This window comes from Agelaius phoeniceus, chromosome 21, assembly GCF_051311805.1.
Source record: "Agelaius phoeniceus isolate bAgePho1 chromosome 21, bAgePho1.hap1, whole genome shotgun sequence".
In the NCBI taxonomy this organism is placed as follows: Eukaryota; Metazoa; Chordata; class Aves; order Passeriformes; family Icteridae; genus Agelaius; species Agelaius phoeniceus.
In genome coordinates, this window is record NC_135285.1 from 10,106,231 (window position 1) to 10,125,459 (window position 19,229).

General features: G+C 57.4%; 2 protein-coding genes across 4 annotated transcripts; one reads left to right on the top strand and one right to left on the bottom strand.

Moving 5' to 3' along the window:
• The first annotated feature begins 1,766 nt into the window (after positions 1-1,766).
• Positions 1,767-11,243, top strand: PTGS1 (prostaglandin-endoperoxide synthase 1). Its single transcript, XM_054646337.2, has 11 exons — positions 1,767-1,953; positions 6,466-6,582; positions 6,692-6,832; positions 7,572-7,715; positions 8,067-8,248; positions 8,327-8,410; positions 8,712-8,958; positions 9,241-9,527; positions 10,176-10,323; positions 10,656-11,029; positions 11,107-11,243. Exons 1-10 carry the CDS (start codon positions 1,845-1,847, stop codon positions 11,009-11,011), a joined length of 1,815 nt encoding a protein of 604 aa, XP_054502312.2. The 5' UTR covers positions 1,767-1,844; the 3' UTR covers positions 11,012-11,029; positions 11,107-11,243.
• A 3,327-nt stretch (positions 11,244-14,570) lies between these two features.
• PDCL (phosducin like) lies at positions 14,571-18,998 on the bottom strand. Of its 3 annotated transcripts, none has more exons than XM_054646493.2 (5): positions 18,893-18,998; positions 18,364-18,407; positions 17,912-18,086; positions 17,116-17,297; positions 14,571-16,225 (listed from the first exon to the last, which is right to left on the bottom strand). In XM_054646493.2, the coding sequence occupies exons 3-5, from the start codon at positions 18,078-18,080 to the stop codon at positions 15,674-15,676; spliced, it is 903 nt and encodes a 300-aa protein (XP_054502468.1). In that variant the 5' UTR covers positions 18,081-18,086; positions 18,364-18,407; positions 18,893-18,998; the 3' UTR covers positions 14,571-15,673. The 3 variants fall into 3 exon arrangements, with proteins under 3 accessions (XP_054502468.1, XP_077045373.1, XP_054502469.1); XM_077189258.1 differs by lacking the exon at positions 18,893-18,998 and adding an exon at positions 18,552-18,886 and having other exon boundaries at positions 18,364-18,406; XM_054646494.2 differs by lacking the exon at positions 18,893-18,998 and adding an exon at positions 18,520-18,886.
• Between the last annotated feature and the right edge of the window lie 231 nt (positions 18,999-19,229).

Here is a 19,229-nt window from a genome sequence, read left to right on the forward strand (position 1 = left end):
TGCCTCAGCTGGCCCTGGCCTGCCCCAAGGCTGTGAGACCACAGTCTCACACAGTGCCCGAGCACACCACCCTCCTCTGCCCTGGCTGGGATCAGGAACTCCTCTGGGCACCCAGGGCTGGCTGCCGCCCTGGGATGTGCGGTCAGACACCGTGGGCTGCAGCTCAGACTGAGCCAAGGGAAGTCGGGTGGCAGCCGGGGCTGGCACCGGGGAGTTCAGCGGCTGCTGGTTTAGAGCTGAGCACTGAGCACTGGAGTGAGGGGTCTGGCTGCTCGAGAGACACCGGGAGCGGTGTGAGTCTGCAGGACACCCTGAGCCGGCAGCAGAGCCCCCTCCCTCCCTCCCTCCCTCCCTCCGCAGCAGAGCCGGGACAGCCCCTGCATGGCAGCCCTGGCCAGACAGCGGCTGTTGCAGCCGTTTCCGGCATTGTGCAAGAGAGTGGTTATTGAAACGCGGTGACAGGGAAAGGAGGGGCAGTGAGAGCGGAGCGCGGCTGGAGCGGGACATCCCCGAGGGCTGCGGGGCTGCCCCGCTGCGGGTGGGGGTCAGGCTGGGCCGGGTCACGCGTGCTGCGGTCACCAGGGTCAACATCGGGTGCGGGACAGGCCAGAGCTGGGGCTGGTGGCGCTGCAAGAGGGAATGGAGGGGAAATACAACAGCCACAGGGTGAACCACTGCCTTCCTGGGACTGTGACACCCTGGGGAGGGTGGCAGGGGGCAGGAGCAGCCGTGACTGCACCGACTGCACACATACAGCAAAACCTGCCCCAATTCCCTGTGTGAGCTCGTCAGTGGGAGCAGAGGCAGTGTCCCCACCCTGCGTGAGCGCATCCAGAGCCTGCTGAGCTCATGTTTATATCATGGCTGGTGCATTTGCCTGCTGAAGCTGGATCTGAGGCTCCTCGTGCATTTTCGGACGCCTGTGAAAGCCGCTTGCCCTGTGAGGACACTCCCTCCCTGCTGCTGAAGCCCCCTCAGAGGAATCAAGCGGGGTCCAGGCAGGAACTGCGCTCCCCCAGCCTGCCAGGGCTTCCTGCAGCTCAGCAAAAGCCGCGATAATCCTCTCCCAGCCCGGCCTGCGCTGGGGTCTCTGCCGCTGAGAGGCTCAGCAGGCTCCGACCTCTGGGTTCCACCAGTCTGGGGACATCCCAGCCAGGTCCGCAGCCCTCCGTGCTCTCGCCTACCCCAGAGCCATGCAAAGCCTCTCCCAGCCCCACTCGATTCCTGTGGGGTCGCTGCTGCCTGACCGGGCCGGGCTGGCTGAGTCCTGTCCGGCTCCAGCGGCTGGTGCTGGGAACAAAGCATCCGGGAGGAAACACGAGCGATGGTTCCACCGATAAACTCAGCTCTTCTGGCCGCTGGCGGCTGTGGGCAGCCGGGCTCCGGGCACAGCCGGGCAGCACTGCCCGGGCAGCCTCTTGCGGCCACTCGGAGGAGCTGAGCCAGGCCAAGGAGTTTGGGGACAGCATGGAGTCCTGGGGGAGCTGGGATGTGGAATTGGGATGTAGGGGGACGTGGGAGCAAGGGCGTGGGCGTGGGGATGCAGCGGGATGTGGGAACCAGGAGCTGGGTATGGAGATGTCCGGGTAGGTGGGGTCTGGGAGGGAAACGAGGGAACCTGGGGTTCCTGGGGGAGGCACGGACCGGGGCAGGGCTGGGGATGCAGGGGTGGCCAAGCGGATCAGGGGAGGGGAGCGCAGCCGGGGCAGTCCCCGGCGGGCCGGGCTGTCGGAGGCGGCCCCGTCCCGTCCCGTCCCGTCGGGGGCGGGAGGCAGCGCGGCGGGGGCGGGGGCGGCGGGGCCGCGCCGGGTGCGACGCGGGACGCGGCGGAGCTGCCTCTCGCCATGGGCGGTGGGTGCCGGGCCCGGGCCCCGCCGGCCGCGGGGCTTCGGCTGCTGCTCGCCCACGCCGTGCTGCTCTGCGCCGCCGGGAGCGCCGCCGGCACCGGCTCCGGTACGCGGGGCGGGACCGCACCGGGAGGGAGGGAGGGAGGGAGACGCGGGGGAGTCGGTACCGGTGGAGCGGCGACATCCCGAACAGGGGACATTCGGCACCGGGGGGGCGAGGGGACCTGGTCCCGCAGGGTCCAGTGCCGGGAGTCCCGGGGAAGCGGGGAGCGCTGCGGGGCGGGCGCTGCGGGACCGGGCCGCGGTCCGGCGGGTCCCGGCGGGTCCCGGCGGGATCGCACTCGCCGCCCCCGGCTCGTCCTCGCCCGCCGGTGCCCTCCGTGTCCGGGGCGGAGGGCAGGCAGGGTGGGCAGGGGCGGCTGGCAGGAGCCCCACGACCACCGCCCGGGTCAGGGTGCCCGCAGGTTGCGGCCCGTCACGCCCGGCTGGGAGCAGAAGCGCCCTGGTGGAACAAACTTCCCCCGTCCGCCTCCCGCAGGGACCACACGCAGGGCCCGGGGGAGACATCGCTGGCCCGAGGCGGCCGGGGACGCACGACAGGGCTGGATCCCCGCCAAGACCGCGGCCACCCCGCGCCGGCCCCGCCACCCGGCTGAGGGGCAGTGCCCGGCCGCTTCCTGCAGCCTCCCGGCCGGGACGGAGCTCCTCCAAGGAGAGAGGGACAATGCCCGTGCGTGCTGGCAGCCAGGGCCCTGCCGCTGTCCCCAAATGCACGGCTGGTGACGCTGCAGCTGGGAGCGAGGATGGAGGGCTGGGAGCAGCAGGGGCGGCTCTGGTGGCCTCAGCCATCGTTTCCTTCCCAGCACCACGTGCTGCCCAACCGCAGGCTCACCAGGAGATGGTGAGGAATAATGCTGACTATGGCAGGCACCCATGGAGCGTGTGGTTAAATAAAACCCTTTCTCAAACCCATGGCCAGCTCTGCGGGGGACTCCAGGAGCTGGGGTGTGACCCAGCTGGGTGACAGGTCCAGCCACCAGAAACAGTAGGGCTGGGTGAGCCCAATGCTGAGTGACTTCAATGAGGCTGGGGAGGTGGCAGGCACCCCACTGCAGGGCACATCAGCCACATCTGCTGAAAGGAGAGTCCCCAGGGGATGGATCTGGCTGTCCCTGGCTGGGCTGGACCACAGGTGGTAGGGACAGGCAAGGGACAGCCTCTGCTCTGCTCCTTCTCCAGCTTGGCCATCTCTTTACACGTGTTTTATCTTCCTGAGAAGTTCCTCTGGGAGCTGAGGACAGCTGGGCCAGCATCTGTGTGTCCTGCTTACCACAGGACATGCTGAGGACCCACGTGCCTGAAGCAGCTGGGACGGATGCAACACTGGAATGGTGCAGCCCTGGAGCTGACTGCTGCACAGCACGATCAAAGCAAATTTCATTATGTGGGGGGAAAAAAATACCTGCAATACATGATGTACAGGAAAAGACGGCTTTTTTCCAAGCCCTAATTAGCGAGGGAGATATCTGATTGAGAAATTAGGGGAACTGTGCTGTGCCCCGAGGTGCTGTCAGCAGAGTGTCTGGGCTCTGCTCCTCCCCAGCGTTGCACCAGGAGGACCACAGCCTAATCTAGTCCTCGGATCTGCTCTTAAAGACCAAATAACAGGATGTTGGGCTGAGGCTGAGATCTCCTGCTCACTTTATATTTGCTGCTCAGAGCACTTTACTTGACTCCTCACTGGCTGCACCTTGGCTCTGAGCCTTGGTGTTTGTTCTCTGTAGACTTTTCCTCTGGCTGTGAGCAGAGCCAGGCTGGTCCCAAGGTGTTTCTCAGTTTTCCCTGCAGATATTGCCCTTGGCTGCTAACTTGCCTTCAGGGGTGTAGTTTTGTTCAAGCATTCTTGCAAAGTAAACCTGACTGTCCTCTGAGCAGCCATTGCACAACTCAGGCTGCCAGACAGGAGCAGTGGCAGCACCCCAACATCGCCGTGTGCCCGAGCCCCAGCCACGGGGCAGGTGGGGCACAGGCCCTGCTGTGTGGAGGCAGGGGGGCACCTCTGCCAGAGCTGCTTTGCATTCATGGCTGTTTCCATTGCCTGTGGTCTGCATCTCCTCCAAGCACATCCCCCTCTGCAGTGGGGCTCACAGAGAGCCAGCCCGGGCTGCAGAGCGAAGCCACAGAGCCCTGGGGCTGTGTCACCCCTCCAGCCCATCCCGGGCAGGCAGCCTGGCTCAGGTGCAGGGGGAGGATCACTGAGCCCTCGTGGAACACAGCTGTGGGCCTGGCACGCTGCTCCTGCTCATGGTGCTGCCAGAAGTGGTTGCAGATGACAATCTGGCTGTGGTGTGTGTGCTGTGAATAGTTCGTGGGCCCGAGAAACCTTCCAGGATCAGACAAACAAGTGCGTAAGCATTCCACGGTCTCCAAAGCCTGCGGCAGCTCAGCCAGGTCCCGTGGAACGAGCCCGGCTCCATCCCGGCCATGATTCACCCCAGGTTGCTTTGGCTGCGGTTTGTGGAACGGATGTTGTCCCCAAATCTGGCATTTTTCAGCGGTGATGGAGCGAGTGCACCAGCCCTGCCGGCACGAAGGGGCCGCACTCCCGCTGCAGGGCCTTTCCCATACCTGGAGCCATCCTGGCAAGGCCAGCGCAGGATTCCTGGCCGGGGTGTGGAGAGGCACGGAGCTGCTGCACAGGGAGGCTCCTCAGGATGTGATGGGGCTGGTGTCGCGGGCCAGGACACGCTCCAGCCCCTTCCCACCCTTTTGGCTGGAACACGCTGCTCCCACCCCGCCTCGGAGACCCGGCGGCGGCACTGACACTGCAGTGAACCGTGGGAGGCGCGGCCCGGCCCGGCCCGGCCCGGCACAGCACAGCCCGGCACGCCGCCAAACCCGCCTCGGAGGAGGGCTCGGCACGACTGCACTGCTCGCACCGGGGAGGGCCCCGGCCGAGCGAACTTCTCCTGACTCCCCATATCAGCTGGAGACACGGGGCAGGACTCGACCTGCTGTGCCGGAGCATCCTCCCAGCCCACAGGAGCCCGGCTTCCCCTGGGCTGCAGCGGGCACGGCACGGGGCTGCTCGTCGGGGCTTTCACCGGGTCTGCAGCAGAGCCAAGTGTGGAGCTACCGGCGTGGGAATAGCCCAGAGGATGCTCCAGCTGCGCTGCAACACCTCCCCCTTTCCAAAAATTCCCATCTTGCAAAAATCTGAACGGGTGGTCTGACCTTAATTTGTCTGAGATAAATAAGATCCTGCCTGCTGCCTCCCGTCTGGAGACATGAAAAGATCCAAGATGAAAGGGAGCCTGACGGAAGTGCTGGGAGCTGAGCACGTCTTTGCAAGTCGGGCCTTGTGTGCCAGGAGGGATTTGGGACCACAGGGCTGAGCACAGCCCGGCAGAGCTGCTGGCTGAGCCCCGGGCTCCCTGCCCTGCCCCGAGCATGTGCCTGCTGGGACACCGAGCAACTTCACAAAATTACCTTTATTTTCCAAAGATGTTAATTTTTAGCTGCAAATTCCTATGGAAAAAATGTGGTTTCTGTTCTGCATGCCCATCCCACCACCCCAGCAATGTTCCCAAATTCCTGAAGAACCTGAAGCGGGTCTGGCAGGGATCTGGTGAGCTCATGAGCCACATGGAGCAGCTGATGGGCTCAGGAGACCTTCCTCCATCAGCTGTGGCACTAGGCACCCTGGCAGTGGCTGTCAGTCTCCTCAGCACTCGGGGTGTGCTGCCTGTCCCCCATTCCTGCAGCCAGCAGCTCCAGAGCTGGGCACTGCCTTGGTGGCACCTTGTCCATGAGTGCTGTGTGCCCTGGTGGGGCTGGTGGCCTCCAGTGTGCTCTGACAAAGCCAGGTGTGCAGCCAGCTCTGGGCTTTAGGCACTTCCCTCCTGGCACAAAGGCTCTGTCCAGACCTGGCTTGGTGAGTTGAGAATGCCACTGGTGAGGATTTCAGGAGGCAGCAGTGACAGAGAACATCCCAATTTCCAGAGCACTCCTTTGGCTGATGGAAGGCAGAGGAGTCTCTGGCCACCCTGGACGGTGTTTCTCTATCCCCTGAGGTTTGCTGCTCTTGGAGGGGCTGTGGATGGTGGAGTTACAAGGATCTTCCTGCTCCAGGGCAGCCCGGAGAGGCTTGGTGGGGATGGAGCTGCTCAGCATGGGAGCTGCTCCATGCCAGAGGGTCTCCCTGTCCCACACGATCCCACAGCCTGGGAAGGGCTGCAAGGGGCCTTATCTCATCCCTGCAGGCTGGGCATGAAGGTGGTGGAGGAAGGGGCCGGGCGGGAGCTGGGAGTGAGCCATGAGAGGCCCTTTCCATCCGCTGGGGGCGGTGGGGCTGAGGGGCCCTGCCAAAGCAAACGGCCCTGACAATGGCTGTTGTTATTAGCACAGTGGCTGTTTGCATGGCTTTAGCCCGGGCTGGGGCTCCGGGGGCACAGCAGCCCCCAGGCACAGGGCAGGGCTTGGCTCCTGCACCTCCTCCCTTAGCTGGACCCGCTGGGCTGGGTCTGAGGCACTGTCCCCCCTTGAGGAGCAGGGAGCCAGCAGATGCAGCGATGTGCTGCCTGGATGGTGATGTCTCTCTCTCTCTCTTCCCCTGCAGTGAATCCCTGTTGCTATTTCCCCTGCCAGAACCAAGGGGTGTGTGTGAGGGTCGGCCTGAGAGGATACGAGTGCGACTGCACCCGGACCGGGTACTACGGGGCCAACTGCACCTCCCGTGAGTCCCTGTCCCCAGGATCTGCCAGGGCAGCCCTGTCCCCACAGCACTCACTGCTCTGGGTGGGCTGGCTCCTCAGCAGGGAGAGTGACTGCTCTGTTTCCCCCAGCTGAGTTCTGGACACGTCTCCACAACCTGCTGAAGCCCAGTCCTGCCTTCTACCACTTCATCCTGACCCACTTCAAGTGGTTTTGGGACATTATCAACAGCACCTTCATCAGGGACACGCTCATGAGGCTCGTGCTGACAGGTGAGGGGTTGGAGAGGGTTTGGGGTTCAGCAGGACTCGAGGACCCCCTGGCATGCACAGATGTGTGGGTGGGGATAGCAGGGCTGCAGCGATGCTGAGCAACTCCTGTGAGCAGGGTGGGCATTGGGCTGGAGTCACCTCAGCAGGAGACCCAGAAGGTTGTCACCCTGTCCTTCCATCACCCTGTCACACGGTCACTGTGCCCGGGGGAGCTGCCCAGCCAGGTTGCAGTGGGGTGTAGGGGGTCCCCAGCACTGTGCCAAGCTGCCAGCTGGCTGGAAAACACGAGCAGTTCTTGGCATGCTGCACTCCCCAGGCCAAGGAGCTGTTTCACAGCTGCACAGAAAGCAGCCCGTGGAAATATGGCCCTTGTTACTCATGTCTCCATATTCATCACTTTGCATAAATATTTAGGTTCCAGCTCTTGGAGCCGTAGCGACACGCTTGCAAGGCTCCGGCTGTTGGCTTCACCATTTCTAAGGGTTTGTCATCTCATCCATCATCCAAGGATCCACTTAGCACATTAGCACAAGCCCTCCTTTCCTGCAGGGAATTGCAGCCTTTAAAAGGCTCGGAGCAAAGCCCAGGACACCCACATGCCTCCACTGCTGGTACCTTTCTGGTTTTTGGGGTGCCAGGGGCTGTCTGGCAGCACAGAGCGGGCGGGCAGGGACCAGGGCCAGAGCCTGTGGGTTGCTGCCTCAAGCCCCACAGTGGTGATCCCCCTCTCTCCTTTCAGTTCGTGCCAATCTCATCCCCAGCCCCCCCACTTTCAACTCTGACTATGGCTACATCAGCTGGGAGGCCTATGCCAACGTCAGCTACTACACCCGCGTCCTGCCGCCCGTGCCGGACGACTGCCCCACGCCCATGGGCACCAAAGGTACGTGGCTGCTCCGGGGCACCCACACCCTGAGTGTTTCCCACCCAGCCATGGCCAAGCTTTGGCTGCCATGGACACTTCTGCAAAGCACCACTGGCAGTGCCACGTGCTACCCCTGTCCTGCCCAGACTGGCTCTGCTGCAGGAGATTGATGACATCTGGATTGCTGCTGGGACAGCTCAGGCTGAGCTGCTGGGACATGTCACAGCCTGTGTGAGAGGGCTGCAAGGTCCTTGTGCAGATGAGTCTGTGCCTGATGCTGCAGCAGACACCACCAGCAGCCCTGCAGACAGCACCAGTACCTGCCTGGGTTGGCACTGGGCATCTTCCCTCAACCTCCATCCTTTGCAGGGAAGCTGCAGCTCCCTGACCCCCAGCTCCTGGCAGAGAGGTTCTTGCTGCGGCACAAGTTTGAGGCTGATCCCCGAGGCACCAACATGATGTTTGCCTTCTTCGCCCAGCATTTCACCCACCAGTTCTTCAAGACATCTGGGAAGATGGGACGTGGCTTCACCAAGGCTCTGGGACATGGGGTGAGGGCAGCAGGAGTGAGGGGCTGTTGGGGTCCCTGTGCCTCTCAGAGCAACCTTGATGCCCTGTTCTCTCCACAGGTGGACCTGGGGCATTTGTACGGGGACAGCCTGCAGCGGCAGCACCAGCTGCGACTTTTCCGAGATGGGAAGCTGAAATTCCAGGTACCACCCAGCACAACTGAAACACATCCCAGTCCCGTGAGCCAGGGCTGTTTGAAGCCCATGTTCCTCTGGCACCTCTTGGCAGACCCCAACCCTGATGCCCTGCGTGGCTGCTGGCCGGGGGACAATCTTTGGGGTGCAGCTGCTCTGATGGCAGCAGGCATTTGGGGCTCTATGAGGGAGGCGTTTCCATTCCACTCACCTCTTGCAGGAGAGCAATGCGGTGCCCTTGGCTGGGCAGGCTTTTCCTGGGATGTGTTTGTCCCCTCCCCTTTCTGCCCTGTGGCTGCTGTGTCCCCAGGTGGTGGATGGCGAGGTGTACCCGCCCACGGTCAGCGAGGCCCCGGTGCACATGGTGTACCCGTCGGGTGTGCCCCGGGAGCGGCAGCTGGCGGTGGGGCAGGAGGTGTTCGGGCTGCTGCCGGGGCTCTGCGTGTACGCCACGCTCTGGCTGCGAGAGCACAACCGCGTCTGCGACCTGCTCAAGCGGGACCACCCCACCTGGAGCGACGAGCAGCTCTTCCAGACAGCGCGGCTCATCCTCATCGGTGAGGAACTGCCCCCGCCCTGTCCCAGCCCCTGGGCGGCCCCCAAGGACTCACAGGCTGGCCAGCCTCTTCTGGGGGTAATGGTCAAACTGCCTTTGAGGCAGCTCCTCTGGCATCCTTCTGGGAATTGCTTGTTTTGGTCCATATAGCAAAAAAATTGGCTTTGGTCCATCCAAAATGGTCAGGAGGAGGTGGATGGTTGCTGTGGTAGATGTGGGTAACATCTCAGGTGCAGAGCTGGTGGCTCCTGCTGCTGCCAGCTGCTTCTTTTCTGCTGCCCAGGGGAGACCATTAAGATCGTTGTTGAGGACTACGTGCAGCACCTCAGTGGGTACTACCTGAGCCTCAAGTTCGACCCCGAGCTCTTGTTTGGGTCCCAGTTCCAGTACCGGAATCGCATCGCCGTGGAGTTCAACCAGCTCTATCACTGGCACGGGCTGATGCCCGACTCCTTCATCATCCAGGGACAAGAGTACAGCTACAAGCAGTTCCTCTACAACACCTCCATGCTCATGGACTACGGCGTGGAGGCGCTGGTGGAGTCCTTTTCCAAGCAGGTTGCAGGAAGGGTAAGGTCCTGCTCTGCCTTCTCCGGGAGGGACACGCATGCAGTGGTGCCACACCGAGTCTGCCCAGGGCAGCAGCCCATGGGCACATCAGGAATCATCAGGAGTCCTCCCCACCCGCACCGTGGCGAGGCTGGCCCTGGCAGCCCCAGCTGCTTGCCCTTGTTGCTCTGTAGTAAACACTCCGGTGATGCCAGAGCCTGTGGAAGCCGGGATGTCCCCGCCCGGCTGCGGAGCCGCGGGGCCTGGAGCAGCGCCTGGCACTGTTCTTTGCTGCCATCGCATGGATGTTTTCTACCAAGCGATTGCAGCTCCATTCCTCACTCTCTTTGCCTGTGCCAAGCAGGCCAGCTGAGGCTGAGCCTGAGGCCCTTTGGGCATTTGGGTTCTCCCAGTGAGCCTGAAATCTCTCTCATCCTCCTCACTGGGTCACTGTCCATCGGGGACTTCCTCTGCCCTGTGCCCTGCCCTGGGAGCAGGGCTGGCCTGACCAAGCTGCTCCACAGTTGGTTTTTGCACTGCCCACCCTCCTCTTGCTCTGCAGTGATGTGTTGGTGTCACAGCCTGAGCCCAGGGTGCTTTAGTGTGGTGGCCCTCTGGGGCTGATGCTGGTGTGCCTGATGTGTGCTCCTCCTTGTCTCTGCCCTGCAGATCGGTGGGGGACAGACCATCAATGCCAATGTCCTGCACGTGGCCATTGGGGTCATCAAGGAGTCCCGGCAGCTGAGGCTGCAGCCCTTCAACGAGTACCGGAAAAGGTTTGGCATGAAGCCCTACAGGTCCTTCCAGGAGCTGACAGGTAGGGCTGCACTGCTGCTCCTGGGGCTTTGCTGGGCCGGGGCAGGGGCTCTGTGCCTGTGGGTGAGTACCAGGCCATGAGCTGCCCCTCTGCCACTGGGCTTGGAGCAGCCACCCCTGCCCATCCCAGCCCTGCCTGCTCATGGCCCCACAGTGGGGCAGACTGATGCAGGGGTGTCAGGGGATGCAGGGTCCTTCCTCCTGGGGTCCCTGGCCTGGAAGTCAGGCTTGCCACTGCCTGCGAGGGAGCCACCCTCCCTTTGCCCACTGCCAGGCCAGTCCTTGCCAGGTGTGATTCTCTTGCTAAAGCACTCTGATGTTCACTTGGTGCAGGAGAGGAAGAGAAGGCAGCAGAGCTGGAAGAGCTGTATGGAGATATTGATGCTCTGGAGTTTTACCCAGGCTTGCTGCTGGAGAAACCCCAACCCAATGGCATTTTTGGGGAAAGCATGGTGGAGATCGGAGCTCCATTTTCCCTGAAGGGGCTTTTTGGAAACCCCATCTGCTCCCCAGAGTACTGGAAACCCAGTACATTTGGTGGAACAACTGGCTTTGAGATCGTGAAGACGGCATCCCTGGAGAAACTCGTGTGCCTCAATGTGAAGAAGTGCCCGTACGTGGCGTTCCACGTGCCTGACGCTGCAGAGCACGGCAGCCCTCGGGCTGCTGGATCCTCTACAGAGCTCTAGCAGGGCTGACCTGCCCAGGTAGGGACTGTCCTTGGCCTGCTGCAGGCTGAGCTCAGCTCCCAGCCCGGTGCTGAGGATGCTGTTCCTTCCTACAGCGAATGGTGGGCATGCAGGAACCTGCTGCCCCTGTGCCTGCCCAGCACATGTGCACAGCTGGGAGAAGGAACCAAAGCAGTCTCTCCTGGAGGAGACCAGAGAGAAGCATGAGGTCAGATCTCCAGACCTCCTGTGTCGTGCTGGCTTGGACCCTGGCACGTGCCACTGGCTGCCAACCCGGGGCTGCTCCGAGCAAGATGCTACCTCTGTGCACACAAAGGGATGGAGTCTCTTCCATCCCAAAATCATCACCCTTCTCTGCACTAACAGCTCAGCAAACACATCCTCACAGCACACAGAGCCTGCTTCTGTCCTCCTCCCCAAACAGAGCTCAGCCCTTGCCCAGCCCAGCCACGTGGTAGCTGGCAACCACTGTCACTGGCCTTGATCCCCATCAGATCCTGGTTAAGCTCCAGGAAAAAGGAAATTTAAAATAATAAATGATTTTAAAAACTCCTCTATTTGTGGCTGTGCCCACCAGCACTGTGCTGGGCCATTGCTGACTGCACCTGAAGCAATAAATGGAGCAACTTCTCCCTTAGAAGCTTCCATGGGGGTCTCTGAGTGTCCTGAGGCAGTTTGAACTTTGCTCCCCTCTGTCCACCTCCCAGCCCTGTGCTGCTCAAATGCCACAATTCAGTGTTTGGACACTGCTCTCAGGCACAGGGTGGGATTGTTGGGGTTGTCCTGGGCAGGGCCAGGGGTTGGACTGTAATAATGTTTGTGGGTCCCTTCCACAATTCAGGATATTCTGTACTTCCATGGTGACACTGCTTTAGACCACCATTGTGTATTTCTCTCACATAAAAACTATCCACACACCAATCTGGCTGCCTGGGTGTTTTGTAGACATGAAATAGCCACAGTCTGTAAGAGAGCATGCAGCTGCAGCTCCTTCCTCTGCTGTCCTGGAGGAGGGGAGCACTCCTGAGCCTCTGCTCCATCCCAGCAGCATTCCCAGGGAGGTGCTACAGGAATTTTAAATTAGGGAGGTTTAAAGGGCTGGTGCCTTGGCTGGGATGTGGTAGGAGAAGTCATAGCAAGGGAACATGTGCAAGCAGAGACTCCCAAGGCATGAGCCTTCTCACTCACTCTCTTTAACCCTTCAGAAATGGGACAGCACTACCAGGATAGCATCTGAATTTCAGTTTCCTGGGGGATGTGGGGAGCCAGAGAGGCCAGCAAGACCCCGAAGGCACAGCAGGCAGCTTCACCTGCTCTGTGCTCCCCTGGCACACGGACAGCCCAGTGCTTCCAGTCGCACTGTGCCGTGCAGAAGGGCTGAGCAGCAACGCGAGAGGAGGACACGGTCAGTCCTTCCCCGGGCACGCCCCCAGCCAGCCGCTTCCAGCTGTGCTTCCAGCTGTGCTCGTGACCGCCCTCCCCGGCAGGGAGCCGCTCCAGCCCCCAGCATCCTTCCCTGACATCTGGCGACAGGCACAAGCCCGGCTCGCTTCAGTTAAACCACAAACATCCTGCGTTTGCTCGTGGCTATCGGGGCTGCCAGCGCTGCTTTGGGACGGCTGATAACGGCACGAGAGCCCCGGGGCACAGGGAGAGCGGCCGAGCTGCTCTGGGCCAAGGAGGAACGCTCCCCTGGGCACACCTGGCACGGCCTGGCTGCTCCCTGCCACCAAGGAGGAATGTTCCACTGGGACAGCCTGGCTGAGCCACAGCTGGCAAACCTGGCACCTCTTCCAACCAGGCCAGGACAGCAAAGCATCTCCCTCCTGCCAGCAGGAGAAGCTTTGAAATCGTTTCTCTGAAGGACCAACACGTACCAGCCCCAGGCACAGCATCCAACACACTACTGAAACCTCCCCCAGGAGCCCAGGCACCCACGGCCCTGCACACAGAGCTTCCCCCAGCCCAGCACTGCTGAGCTCTTCTGTTTTCTGTGCTGGTTCTCCAGCCATGGCAGTTGCAGAAATCGCTCCCCCCGTCACCAAGGTACAGCCACATCCAAGGCAGTGTTTGCACCCACACATGGTGGTGTTTGGTGTGGCCACCAGCACCACCAACCATGGCAGGGCTCCCTGCTGTGCTCTGGAGAGGAGAGTGCTGCCAGAAGTGCCCTCTGTTTGAGCTCTTGGTAAACACAGCTGGGGGACATGCTCTGTGTTTTTAAACATCCCTCTGGGGAGCCCAGCTGTGGCTTGCCTGCGGTGGGGATGGACAGGGACAGCAGGATGGGGCTGCCTGGGTTCCTGCAGCAACAATGAAAACACGCATCTGGGCTTGTGTGGCCTCAGAGGCAATGATTCACTGAGCAGGAGGAGAAAAGCAACCCCTCCTTGGAGGGAGTCTCCAGACTCTCCCAGCCCTCCCCAGCAGGCCCCCCTGCCACAGGATCAGGCCAGTGACTGCACAGGAAACCTTGTTTGGATTTTCAGCAAAGGCATATTTTGAACATTTTACAAAGAAGAGGCAGATGGGAGGCCAGAAGAACTCAGTGTGATCTTTTCTTAGCTGAATTTTGTCCTGCACTGCCTGGCAGCCATGCTGGCCCCACAATTAAATGTCCATGTTGAACTTACCCTGGGATTTCATTCCTGCCCTTGCCAAGCAACCATCCGTGCTTCCTTGTGCCCTCGCATTCCGTGCCCAAGCTCTGCTGTTTGTATTGGAACATCTTTAACTGTGAGCAAAGCCAGGTGAGGGCCTGTAACACCCACCAGTCCTGGCTGCCTCCCTGCACTGCACCGCTCCTTCCAAAACAGAACATTTCCCAGAGGCTGCACACCTACATGACAAGTGCTTTTTCAACTCCTATTTATAGATCTCCTTGAAAATGCAGCTTCAAGGAAGGGCAAAAAGCAGCAGCAGCAGCAGCTTTTTCCCAGCTCAGCCTCCTCTCCCTGCTCACAGCTGTGCATGAGCCTGTGCATGAACGAGCAGCAGGCACAGCTCCTCTCCCCTCGCTCCCTTGTGCTTGTTATATTCTTCCACATCAATGATCAATTGGATTCACACCTTTTTTCTTCTCCTTTTTGCTGCTGGCACTGCAAACCACCTGTCCCCTACCTGAGCACAGGAGGTTCCTCACCAGGAGTCACCTTGCTCCAGGCCATTGGACACAGAGCAGCAGGGGAGGGTTTGATCCTGTTACAGTTTTGCTGCCATAGGGGGCAAAAAAAAAAGCACTTTATAAAAATAAAAACTTCAAAGCGACTCAAGCAGACAGCTCTGCCTTGATCCTCTCTGCAAGACAGGTTTTGTGATGATGCTAAAATGCACCTTGTCTGCACAACAGACTTCACTGAATCTCACCCTGGATATGAGTTACAGTTGCTTTGATATTTTCCTTAAATGTGCTGATATCCACACTCAGTGATTTAATTCCATATATCTTACATAGGGTTTTTTTCTGCAATTCTCACGAAAAGAAATAATCTCTCACCACATTTGAAAACCTGGATTTCTGCCAGTTTCCTTAAAACAGCTACAATCTGTGCCAACTCAGTCACTTTAAACTACAGATTATTTATTTTTCTGCTTATACTACTTTTAAAAAGACAGCTCAAATAGATACAGTTAGAAATTATTTTTTTTTCTAGCCCAAGATCCATTCTTATTAAGATCCTATTAGGATTCACAGACACATTTGCAATTCTTCCTGGTGTTCCAAAGTGCTTTACATAAAAAATGCAATTAAATTTAATCATTAAACATGGCATTACATTGGGTCATGTATTTAGGTAATGATAGTCTACTTCTACTACTGAAGGCAGACAGAAAAGAACTTTACCATTGATTTAGTAATTTTAGCATGGGATGAAATTCTGAGGTTATTCAAGTCCTAATTCTGCATTTTGCCAACAAGATTCTCCTTGCTGCTGTTCAGCACACACGTTGGAGCTCTTTGCAGCAGGCAGTCCCTCTGAAGAGGCAGAGCTCATTTTCTGATCAAGTGACTACAAGGAACTCCAAGGATGGGTTTTAGAACCCAAGAATGTATTAAGAGCTGTAATTGCATTTATGTCTCAGGGAAGGTTAAGGGAAGAAGAACTCTCTCCAGCTGAAAAGCAATTTTCAGGATGAAGCCGGGGGTTGTTGTTATTTGTAACTGAGAAAGGAACAAAAATTTAAGGCCAAGTGTTAGAACAAGATTCTCCCAGGAAGGAGACTGCAAACTGTGGAATGGAACATGGGACCTCACACTTTTAACTGGTGCAGTTCAGCACCAGATTATTAAGTCTTGAATGTTAAAAACTATTTTATTTGCAGTCTCAGTTCTTATCTTAGGGAGTTGGTGGCCACATCTCAATTGAAATGTGCAAGGATGCTGAGACATTGCAACAGACAATTTCCTAAACTGACTGAATCATGTTAGAACTTTGTGTTAAGTAAAACACATTTGAATTGCACAGAAATGAGACTGTTTTAGTTGTAGATATGGAATTAATTTAAGAAAATGTTAGGAATTTGTTGTTATTTTTAATGAGCAGAAGTCAAAGTGCATGAAGGGGAGGAATACATACCCACACGATGGAGGAGAGAGAACAATCCCTAGCACAAGAACATCCCACAGCACAACTACACCTACGGGCCCTTGGCACAAAGGGCTCAGTCTATTTCCAGATCACTGTCTTCACTGTAACATGCAGATGGATTATGTATAGAAGTCAGCAGCAGTAGGTCTTTTTCTGGCAGCAAGCCACACTCCTGCAGAAAAGCCTCCAGGTCTACAGCAAAAAAATCTTCTCCCAGCTGGTCGGTGATGCGCACGAAGTTGCCAATGAGCTCCCCTGCCTTGTAGACCAGCAGGGCTGGCAGGGCATTGTTAGTGAAGCGAGTGCTGGCACCAATGAGTGAACTCTTCACTCTGCAGAATTTCACTGTTGGGTACTCAGCAGCCAGGCAGATCATGCAGCCATTCAGGGATTCAGTGCCAGGGATATCGTCTTCGTAAATATGGATCATGATCAGTGTGCTCTTATGCTCTTTGTCCACGGTGTCCAGAAATGCTTCCCCACTGGTGATCTCAAACACCTGCTTGAACTGCTGCCCACTGTACAACTGCTGCCTCATCTCCTCCATCCGCTGCTTCCTGTAGCGCTGCAAGAACTCCTCATCGTCCTCATCATTGTGGATCATGTTGTATTCCTGTAAAGTCATCTAAAAAACACACAGGGATTCCTGAAAAACATCTGCACCACTATATGGGTCACTTACATAATGAGAACATAAATCAAGAGGATTAATGTGGGTCACTCATCTTTAATAACAGCAAAGTGCAACCCATGAAGGCTCAAGCACCCTGTGCATTACACTCCATTCTGATCTAATTAGAAACCATGTCCAGGGGGAACAGCGATTTCAGCCCTGGGTATTCCAGTTTCCACAAGCTGCACTAATAACACAAGTGGCTGCTCCATGCTCCCACTTTAATCCAGGTTAATGGTGGCCATGTGCTTCTACCGAGCTGGGAGTGCTGATTTGGAAACTGTGCCTGACCTCAGATGAGCTTCTTTCTCATCAGCTTTTCATTTAGTTTTTCAGTTAACATTTGTGGCACCATTGTGCCTGTAGAATTGAAATTACCAGGATTTTATGTATTTTATACCTGTTCACTTGCTTCATTAAACTTATCTGCATCACTCAAGACGCAGGAGAGCACAGCCAACTTTCATCATCTGAAGGCACAGACATGTCTGCAATTTAGTAACTTCTCTGACTACAACTCAGGGCTAGTTAACAGCCCAGCTAATTAAAACCACTCACTACATCCAATGTCTTCAACTCCTGGAGCTCAGAGTTGAAACACCTGCTTACTAAATACTAAATTAATGAGGGCTCCTAGTTTCGGGCAGGGGAGGCAGCATTCACAGTTTTGCTGTAGAACTCTTCATATTAATGCCCTGGAAGTGGTTAGATCAACAGATGAGAAATCTGGAAAAAGCTTTTGGACTTCCTTGGTATTGCAGCTAAATCACTTATTTGCTGTCACAGGCAAGCAAAACTGTTAAATACTTAAGTGGCATTTTGATTCCTTTGTGCCACCCTACCTTCCCATTGATTTTTTCCTGCAGCTCTTTCTGCTTCTGCTGCTCAGCCTCGTCATCCAGGTGAGACCTGCAGGTCATGGAGAGCTTCTTGATGAGCCTCTCCATCTCCCTGCGCTGCTCCTGCCGCTGCTCTGTCTCCAGCTGCTTAAACCTGCGCCAGTCATTGATCACTCCCTTGGGACCTGCGATGAGGTGTGGAGCCATTTCGTGTGAAAAAGACAATACAATGTTGCCTATCAGTTACAATCAAGGAATAATTTGTAAATCAGTAAAACGGTGACCTGGTCATAAATGTTTTTGTAACTATGCAAAACATTGAAATAAGAAATTTGCCATTTGCACGTCCTTGAGTTTCTATCTACATTTTTAACAAGAAGGCTACAATTTACTTAACTAGGCTACTCTTGTAATTGTCCCAAAGATTAATATCTGTGGTCTTGAAATAGAACCACCAGCCCACAAGAGTTCTCCTATTGTTAGCATGGCTTTCATCAGAACAAAAATAATTATATATTACTATCTGAATTGTACAAATCAGCCTTGTCTCAACTTTATATCCAAAACCTGACTGCTTCAGATATGATGCTGAATTTGAATTCTCTCATAGGAGAAGTCAAACATTAAAAAAAAAACAGCTATTAAAAATAAAGTTAGACAACAGCCAGAAACTGATCACCCTCTGACTCAAGTATGCATAAACCCAGGAATTTCATTTCAAAAAAAGAGTTTTAGAAGAACATACAAAATTTCCAATCAACAAGGGATATACAAAAGAAGTACATTGATATGATGATACCTGTGTTGACAGCGCTGCCATCGCTGCTGAGCTCCACCTCGCCCACACTTTCTGGAATGCTGCTCTCCCCTTCTTTATCCTCCTTCTCACTGTCTTCATCCTCACCCTCGCTGCTGCTGTAATAATACTGCAGCTTCTCGCCAAGCAGTTTATCATCTGCAGTGGTCATTATGCTCTAAAAATAAGGTAACAAAAGAGAGGATGCATTTCTGATCAAACATGCATCATGATGGTCCTTTATTTCCTCAGGGCAGTTTTTAACCCCAGGAGAACACAGCCCTCAGTCACCTGGGCTAATTCTTAAGCCACAATTTAAAACTCAGTTTAAAACCTCAGAGCCTCACTGGACAGCTCCACCAGGCTGATTCCCAGCTACTATTACTTAGATTATTTAACAATTCATTTGAGCTGAAAAACTATCAATGTAATTAGGTAAATTAAAGCGTTCTGACCTGTATTCCTTTCCAGTCTTTCAGAGACAAGCTTCTACCAAGACCTGGAAGAAGAAATTTTAATCAGATCAGTTGCTGTGGGCTCACGCTCGATGGTGCAGGGGTCTCCCAGCCAGCCCAGGCCGTGTGTGTGACACAGCCCGGCTCCCGGTTCACCTGCCCACGGACACAGCCCGGCTCCCGGCTCTCCTGCCCACGGACACAGCCCGGCTCCCGGTTTTCCTGCCGGACGCCGCAGGCTCCGCGGGAGCTAACCCCAGATTCAGCCGATTACAGCGCCAGATGGCCCGGGATTACCGGGACCGCCCCGCAGCGGGGCCGGGCCTGGGGCGGGACCTGGGGCCGGCTGGGGCCGGTGATCCCGCGGGCCCCGAGCGAGCCGGCTCGGCCGAGCGCCTGCCCCGCGCCCTCCCCGGGTCCCTCGGGCCGCGCCTCGGGATTCTGCGGGGCCCAGGAGCACCGGCCCGAGCGGAGCGAAGCGAAGCGGCCCCGCCGCCACCCCGGCCCGGCCCCGCTGCCGCCGCCTCACCGCTCCCGCCGCCTTCCGGGGCCGCTGCGCGGGGCACGGCGGGAAGGAGGCGGCCGGGGGAGGAGCCGGGCCCGGCCTCGCTGCCCCCGCCCCGCGACGGGAACGGGAACGGCACCGACGCCGGCACCGGCACGGCGGGACCGACCCCCAGGGAACGGCACCGGTACCGGCACGGCGGGACCGACCCCCAGGGAACGGCACCGGTACCGGCACGGCGGGACCGACCCCCAGGGAACGGCACCGGCCGGGCCCCCGGCCCCGCTCCCCCCAGCCCGGAGTGGCTCCGTTCCCTCCGCTCCCCCCGGAGCTCCCCAGCCCCCGCTGACGACAAGCAGCC